Below are 8471 nucleotides of genomic sequence, written 5' to 3' on the forward strand. Positions count from 1 at the left end.
GGGGGGGGGGGGGGGGGGGGGGGGGGGGGGGTGATACTAAAAGTTTGCCCAGAGCTGCTAGGAGTCTAGGTACAGTGCTGTTTGGGCAAAAAGTGTGGCTTATATGTGAGACAAGGTAGACAAAGCCTACCTTGTCTGATTCAAATAATTCCCAGCTTTCTCTGGCCGTAACAGCCAATCTGCTCCATCCACTGCACTTTTGAAATGCTCCCCTTTTGAAAGGGTCCTCACTGGACACGTGCCCACACCCAAATATCTTAATTAATTGTTTTCTCTTTTCCTGAAGCAAATGGACCAATGGAAACCTTTTCTATTTGCTTCTTTTGAGACGCTGTGTCTCCAGTTGGGTGTTTTGTCTCTGGCTCGGCCTCCAAAATCCTCTGAAGCCCTTTGACATGAAAACAAATGGAAGGTCAAACAGAAAAAAAATCTCCCCGCTCGTCTCCAATGCAACTGCCAAACTGTTCACATTGAGAGAAGCAAAATGCGACATATGGCTAAGTTCAAATTCGGGGGGGGGGGGGGCCCGGGAAGTTCAAATTCGGGGGGGGGGGAGTCCTGGAGATGTTTTCAACATGGTAAGCCATGAAAACCCACCCTTTCCCGCATGATCTGCCAAATACATCATCTTTGCCTTGGAAAATTCCCGAGTGGCTGGAAGTTTTCCCCTTCCCTCAAAGCCTTGGACTGAGGATAGGTTTGTTCTCATTTGCTGGCCACATAGTAGCTAGGGATATCAAGATAAACAGCTCAAATAGTCAATGACTCTTTCTCAAATCTGATTGAATTTTTTCCTTCAAAAATGCCCTTTTTTTGGTGCAATCCAAAACACTCTGAAAATTCTCTTTCAGGATCCTGAGGAACCAAAAATGTTGAATTTCATTAACATTTCCACTACTGGACATGCTCCCCCTTGTGCAGCTCATTGGAGCCCAATGAAGGATGTCTACCTTTGGGGTATTTTTGTCCCACTATGTCCTGGTTTTCTACATTCTGTTCAGTAACTTTTCCAAATTTCCTCTATTTTGGCAAAATTATACACTGTCGAAAAGGGAAATGTGGTATTATCGATGATGAAGGGAATTGTATTGTGATGCCCCTTTATACATCCATGGGGCATCCACACCTTGGATACTGCACCCAGGTCTGGTCCCCACACCTCTAAGAGGATATAGAAGAACTAGAGAAGGTCCAAAGAAGGGCAACAGGGGTGACGAGTGGCATAGAGGGGCTTCCATATGAGGAGAGACGAATGAAGCCAGGCCTTGTTAGGTTAGAATAGAGACATCTGAAGGAGGACAGGAGAAGGGTTTACAAAATACCAAAGGGTGAAGAGAAAATCAACAGGGAATTTATTCTTGACTGTTTCTCACCAGACAAGAATTGAGGGATCAAACATGAATTTAGGAGGTTGTTGGCTGATAACAAACACCAGAAAGGTCCTTTTCAACCAGCATGGCATGGAAGGGTGGGACTTGTGGCCAATGGATGTGCTGGAAGCTGAGAGTGTAGCCAGATCCACCAAGGGATTGGACCCGTTCTTGGAGGAAAGAGGCATCAATAGCTATTCAGCATGATATGAGCATGGCCTCTGAATCAGAACTTCTTAACCATCAATGCTGGAGGCTGCTGGGGGAGAGTAGCAGGGGAAAAAACCCTTGTCAGACCCAGCTCACTCTCCCTTCTAGCCTGTGCTTCTGTGGGAGACAAGAGACTGGGCAACATGGTTTCATGCTCTTAGAACATGTTGAAAGCCAAAAAAAAATGCATATCTAGGACTCCTGAGAAGTTTTAAAAAGTTACAGGTAATAACAGAAGTCATAAGTAATAACAGAGAAAGTAACAGAATCATAGAAAATGATGGTTGGAAGGGACGTCAGGAGGTCACATCTAGCCCAACCCCTGCTCCAAGGAGGACCAGCCCCAATGAGATCATCCCAGCCAATGCTTTGTCTAACAGGGTCTTCAAAACCTCCAAGGATGGAGAGTCCACAATCCCTATGGGTGCTTCACCACCCTCCTTGTGAGAGAATTTTTCCTAATATCCAACCTCAAACTCCCTTGCTGCAGCTGGAGCCCATTGCTTTTTGTTCTGTCATCTGCCCCACTAAGAACAGTCCAGCTCCATCCTCTTTGGAACCACTTTTCAGGGAGATAAAGTCTGCTATTCAATAGTAGAGTAATATTACTGTAATAATACAAACATATCTATCCTCCCCCTCAAAAGCAGGGGGGGAAATCCCCGGGATATAATTCATATTATTTCACTCTGGGAACCATATAGGAGGGAAATCGAAAGGAAGCCAAGGAAGGATGGGAAAAGAAAGCATTTGTGGGGTCAGAATGCCTAAAACTCAAGAGCTCATTTAAGCTGGAAACAGTGATGTCACATAGGGGGTGCACGAAGGTGCACATGCACCCCAAGAGCGCTGGTGCACCCTCTGACAGGTGCATTTCCTGCTTAGGCGACAGGCAGGGGTGGCAGGCGAGAGCACCAGTGTCCCCACCCCCGTGAGCACCAGCCAGGGGGTGGGAGTGCTAGATGAAGCATCATGGCCACTTCCAGAAGCGCTGTGGCTACTTCACAGTCAGCGTGATCAGGGCCTGCCTGGTCAGCGAGATTGGCTGAGGGGGAGACCCCCCCGGTTGCTGACTGGTTGCTGGGGGGCACATGCTCCCCCTGACTAAGGTGGCACCAGTCACCCATAGTTGGAAATAGGCTTCAGGAAAGGTTTGGTGGGGGGTGGGAAAAATTACATATTGTTCTATTCTAAGACTTCCAAAAAATGGAAATGAATGTTTAAGACGACACTATTTTCTCACCTACGCCATGCCCCCAGATAAGACAGGCAAAAATGAGGAAGAAAGATTGTTTCCAGAGTTGTGGCCAAAGCCAAATGAGTGGAGAAGCTCACTTGTCCTCAGCCACTGTCAAGTTGACAGCAGCTTTTGGCAGCTCTGCCAAAACCTACCATCAATTTGGAAGGGGCTGTGACAGGGTTAATATGAACTCTGATGCTGCAGTGTGCATTCTGCTCTCCCACTTGGTAGTCTGGGAGAGAAGCAGGGATGGAGTAATGTCCCTGTGAAGTTGTTATAGTGTCTCCATGCTTCTGTTCTGGGGCAGAGATGGGTTTCCCTGCTCAAGACCCAGTTGTGGACAGCTGATTTGGGCGGAAAGGTGCACCCAGTATACAAATCAATACAGTAATATTATTATGACCTTTTCTGCCAATTCTACCCATGACCACTACTGGATCAGCACTGGTGTCACCTAGGAGGAGAGCCAGGAACATAGAGGTGATACTTACTGCAGAAGGTGGTTGATCTCCACTGCCTGATCTGGATGCCTTGAGTCTGGCAGGCTGTGACATAGGCACCGATGATGCTGCAGAGAGTGTCACGGTGACCCTTGTACAGGCAGGTGTCGAAGACGCAGTCCTCAAAGAAAGGCGCAGGGTCCAGGACCCCATGGCATGCCTGGAAAGGCCCATCCTTTCTGGTGAGGACTCCACAGTACTTGTCACCCTTGTAGGGAATCTTCTCCGCCTCGGTACAGACTGAACAGTCCCCGGTACAGCCTGCCAAACACCCGGGCACCTCCCCCACCTGCCAGCTGTTGGCAAACTGGACCTCATCAGATGCCTGGCTCCCATTTTTCATAGTGAAGTCATCATCGGGGTTCCCGTTGGCATTGCCACACAGGCCACAAACAGCATTGGCGTAGGTAGTGGGGAGGATTACCCGGGCATAGCTGTACCAGTCAAAGCTCACCCGCATGTCAAAATTGGTCTTGATGAAGCCATGGACACCACTGATGTAAGCCTTGAGCTTGTCCTGGTGGGAGAACGGGAGCTCCACAAAGACGCCATCAACCTGGGAAGAGAACACATGGAGGAGCTGGTCAGTGGTCCAGCACTGGACCATTGACCTAGAGAGGGCTTGGGAAACAAGTCCTATGAGGCAAGGCTGAAGGAGCTGGGCACGTTCAGCTCGAGGATATGGCACTGAAGAGGGGACATGAAAGCGGTCTGAATGTACTTGAAGGGCTGCTATAAAAAGAGGGAAAGCGCCTTTTCTCTCTGGCTCCAGAAAGGAGGATGTGGACCAATGACTTAAAGTTGAAGCAAAGGAGGTTGAGGTTGGATCTGAGTAAAACATCTTCCCTCTTAGAGCAGAGGCAGTGGGAGAGATGCCCAGGGGAGCTGGGGACTCTCCATCAGTGGAGGGGTTCAAGGAGAAGTTGGATGAACACTTGGAGGGGTGTGATTTAGGTATAGCTAGGCCTACAGCCAGAGGAGTTGTGACCTCTCCATCACTGGAGGGTTCAAGGGGTTGGACAGTCACTGGCTGGTGATGAACTCCATACTGCAATGTCTGTACTCTGCCATGGGGATGTCCCAGGTTTCTGGGTTTTTCTGGTTGTTCCTGTCCCCACTTTCTGTTCCATGTGTCAGGGTATTTTTAAATCTTCCCCAGGAGCACTAGATGGTGGCCAGGCTGGGAATGGGGACTGGGCTGTGCCAATGCTCCTGATGGGACCAACCCTGGTGGGTCCTGGCCAGAGGGTCTTGCACCTCTGCTCAGGCTCAGACCGATGCCAGATTTGGAGTGAGGAAGGAATTTCCCCCCTGGTCAGATTGGTATGGACTGGCAGGGGAGGGGGGGTGCCTTCCTCTGTAGTGGGGGCACAGCCTTTACCTGGGGTCTCTTGAGTGTCTATGAACAGCTTTCTACAGCAGCAGGTCATTAGCCACTGGTGTCCCCCTGCTTTCCCTGTGGCACAGTTGAGTGTGATCTCTGGTGTTGTGTCAGGGTTGATGATAGTTGTACGAAAAGTTTAGATGCTGGATGTGTCTGGGGTAGTTTGGACAGAGCTGATCCTGCCTCAGGCAGGGAGTTAGACTAGAGGTGACCTCTGGAGGTCCCTTCCAGCCCCACTTCTCTAGGACTATGATTATAAGTCTATGAGAGACTGTGGATTCTCCATCTCTGGAAGTGTTCAAGAGCAGGTTGGATAGACACGTGGCTGGGTTGGTTTGGAGTGGGCTGGTCCTGTAGCTATGACCTCCTGAGGTCACTTCCAGCCTCCCTTTCCCATGACCCTATGAGGTCACAAATAATTTTGTCCCTCTTAGAGTGTGTTGCTCCATGGACTTCACATACTATTCTTGAATCTAATTCCCATAGAGTCAACAGCCCTTCATTCATTGAGTCTAGTATTCTTGAGTCTAAATCCTGTAGGCTTTACAGATTGGGCTGGTTTAGTCTGGGACGATTCAGCCCTGAGCAGAGGGCTAGACTAGACATGATCTCTTGAGGTCCCTTCTATCTCTATGTTGTCTTAATTCAGTCACTCTCAACCTGGGTCCTTTGTGAGCCTTTCAAGGGTACTACACAATATGAGCCCTGTGGGGTGAGCAAACATGATTCATGAGATAGACTTGGAGATTTCCAACAGATGTTAAAACTCTTCTTCCATGTTGGGGTCTTTGAGTTATTGTCAAGAGAAAAATTGCTCAAGGACTTTTCTGTCGTCAAAGCCAGGGTAGAAACTAAAAGCTAACGAGTCTAAGAAGGGGCTGAAGCCAGAAGAGATGGCCTCTGTTTAAGGGTTCATAGAATTATGTAAAAATGATGTTCCTTGCAATTTGGTTCACAGGGAAAGCCCAGAAGTGGTCAAAGAGCTGGGGCAGTGGTGCCTAATTTTCTGGACTCATGGGATGGATGAATGGCATGGGGTCAGTCCATACATGAGATCCTGCATGGGGTCCATGTGTGGGGTTGGCCCATGGGCTTGATAGCATGTGGCTGGATTCTGCCCCGGCCCAGTCCAGCCCTGATTCAACACCCAAACCCAGCCATGGCCACTGCTTCCCCACCAAGAAATTCCTGGACTCTTGGGTAACGCCATGGACTGGATGACATGGCTTCAGGGGCCAGATCTGGCTTGTGGGTCAGGAGTTGATTGCCCATGACACAACATCAAGTCCAGAACTGTTCAAAATTGTTCTCTTCCCCTCTAAGTGTTGCTGGATTTCATGCAAATCTGTAAATAGTTCTTCCTCCACCTGAGCTGCCTTGGCCAACTCTTTCATGACAAGAAGTTTGCGGGTCTCCATTGACAACAGGGTTGTAAGACCAGGACACATCTGGGATGATTTGGTTAGGGTTGATCCTGCCTCTGGCAGGAGGTTGGACTAAAAGTGACCTCTGGAAGGTCCATTGCAACCCCACATCTCTATGACTGTACAACTAGGACTCTATGACAACTTAAATCTCTGCTTTTCTATGACTCCATAACCAACTTTATGACCTCTGGAAGTCCCTTCCAGCCCAACTTCTCTATGACTAGGATTCTATGACCACTGGAGGTCCCTTCCATTTGTGTTTCTCCATGACTCTGTGACTGTGACCTCTGGAGCGCCCTCTAGCCCTCCTTCTTTATAATTCTAATGAAAAAGTGTGTTTACCCTAAACAGGGGATAGATGGGTTGAGGTGTCATGAGGTATCTGAATGCCTTAAAAGGGGGTTCTAGGATAATGGGGACCAGGTTTTAAACACCCATTGTTTAAAACCAAGTGCCAGCAAGGATAACTTAGCTCTCATCTTGACACTAACTCAGGAGAGATTTTGGGTCTAGTTTAGGTCCTCCTGGGCGAAAGGGTTTTCAAGACGGAGGGTCGACAGGTTTGGTGTGGGAGGTGGGATGCAGACATGCCCACTCCTAGTTGTTTTGTACCTTCACTTTCCGTGGGTGCTCCTGGCTCAAGGTGAAAGTAATGCCATAGACCTCCAGGGTCACTGTCTTGGTATAGGACACGGCCCTTTTGCCCCGGTGGTTGTTCTCTACCATGACGGTGAAGGGGACCAGTGCAGGGTCCTGGGAGCAGAGAGAAGCAAACTGGTAGATGCAGCTCCCTTGGAAGTCATAGCGGCGCCCATCAAAGGTGGTGTAGTGGGGGTCCCCAGTACCGATACATGTGGAAAAGGTGTTGGCCTTGCAACTCCGGACTCCATTCACCATGGTACACTTCTCATGGGCCTTGCAGCTGGACTCCTTACAGGTCACCGAGCCCAGGACTGGGTCACACCGGCACCGAGTGCGGCAGTTCTTATCGGCCCAGAACTCCTCTCTGGGCTTGTAATGATGACCATCGTGGCTACAGCCACAGCTCTCCTCGGGGATGCAGTGCCTGGCATGGAGGACGTAGCCGGGGTCGCACTGGCATGAATTCTCACAGGGCTTCTGGCAGGAGGACGCGGCAGCTGGGTCAGAGCAGGTGGCTGGGCAGGCCGTGCCACAGGCCTCGTAGTGGCTGTTCTTGGGGCAGGACAGAGCTGGGATTGGGGCAGAGAGAGGGAGACTTAGCAACTAGTGCTAGGGACTGGACAACCCACTTGGATGTAGTGAGAGAGACAGGCAAGTTCTAGCTGGAGCATAGCTAAGGGTGGGTAACTGGGGGCTGAGGCCCAGGTACCAACCTCCCAGGGGCACCAGAATGGACCTCAAGTGGGCACTACACTGGACCTCAATGGGTTGCCATAATGGTTCTCAAGGGGGCACTAGACTGGATTTAAGGGGGTACCATTACGAACTTCACCCCTGGTAGTGCCCTGGAGTAGCAAAAGGGGGTGCTCTCCCATGCCAGGCAGTACCAGCACTAATGACCCAGCCCCAAAGCTCAGGTCCCTTCACCCATCTCATGATGAGACCACCTGACCCACCCCCTAGGTCTCCATCACCGCCATCGCCCTTACCACAGCCTGACAGAGTCCTCCAGTCGCCAATGGTAGCCCCATGGTGCCTGCAGGTGGCTGCATATTTCTCCAGCTCCTGGCACAGCATCTGTTGCTCCCCGCTGGCCAGGCAGAGTTTGGTGAGGCACGTGTCGAAGGGGCCAGTGGGGTCTGTAGCAGTGTGGCAGTCCCTGAAGGGCCCTTCCGGCAATTGGAGGAGCCCACAGTGCTCTTCATCCCCAAAGAGCTGCCTCTGGGTCGGCTGGCACAGCTCACACAGGCCTTGGCACTCCTCACAGGCCGGGTCTCCGTCCTCCACCTTCCAGCTCCCCATCCAGGCACCTCCAGACAAGGCCCTGGTGTCATTGGCATATGCCGCATCATCTTCTACATCCCCATTGAAGTTCCCACACAGCCCACAGGTGCTCCCAAAATAGCTGCTGGGCACGGTTGCAATCATGGTCCAGTCACCATCGTATGTCACCTGCAGCCCAAAATCGGCTCGGAGAACAATACGGCCATCACCCTGGGAGAGCTGGAGCTTCCCACCCTCCATGGTGGCTGGGAGGGGGATGACCTGGTCATTGACCTGAAAAGAGAGGAGAGGTCATTGAGCTGAGATGGGAAATGAGGTCTCATCATGGGTAGATCTAGGATGTTGAGAAGTGGGGTGTGGTGGGTGTAGGACATCATCCCATAGAGCTCAACACCTATTTTTCTCTAGGGAAAG

At 50.6% G+C, this 8471-nt stretch overlaps 1 protein-coding gene across 2 annotated transcripts in view; it reads right to left on the reverse strand.

The window, feature by feature from the left end:
• Positions 1-8471, reverse strand: part of LOC102383898 (IgGFc-binding protein-like) — a 27709-nt gene that overhangs the window by 15949 nt on the left and 3289 nt on the right. For both annotated transcript variants that reach the window (XM_006036143.3, XM_025192383.1), the window contains exons 3-5: positions 7763-8330; positions 6744-7342; positions 3312-3876 (exon numbers count right to left, since the gene is read on the reverse strand). In XM_006036143.3, the coding sequence (XP_006036205.3) occupies positions 3312-3876; positions 6744-7342; positions 7763-8330 (1732 nt within the window). The remainder of the gene's footprint in view (positions 1-3311; positions 3877-6743; positions 7343-7762; positions 8331-8471) is intronic.

This window comes from Alligator sinensis, unplaced genomic scaffold (genome assembly GCF_000455745.1).
Source record: "Alligator sinensis unplaced genomic scaffold, ASM45574v1 scaffold113_1, whole genome shotgun sequence".
NCBI classification, from domain to species: domain Eukaryota; kingdom Metazoa; phylum Chordata; order Crocodylia; family Alligatoridae; genus Alligator; species Alligator sinensis.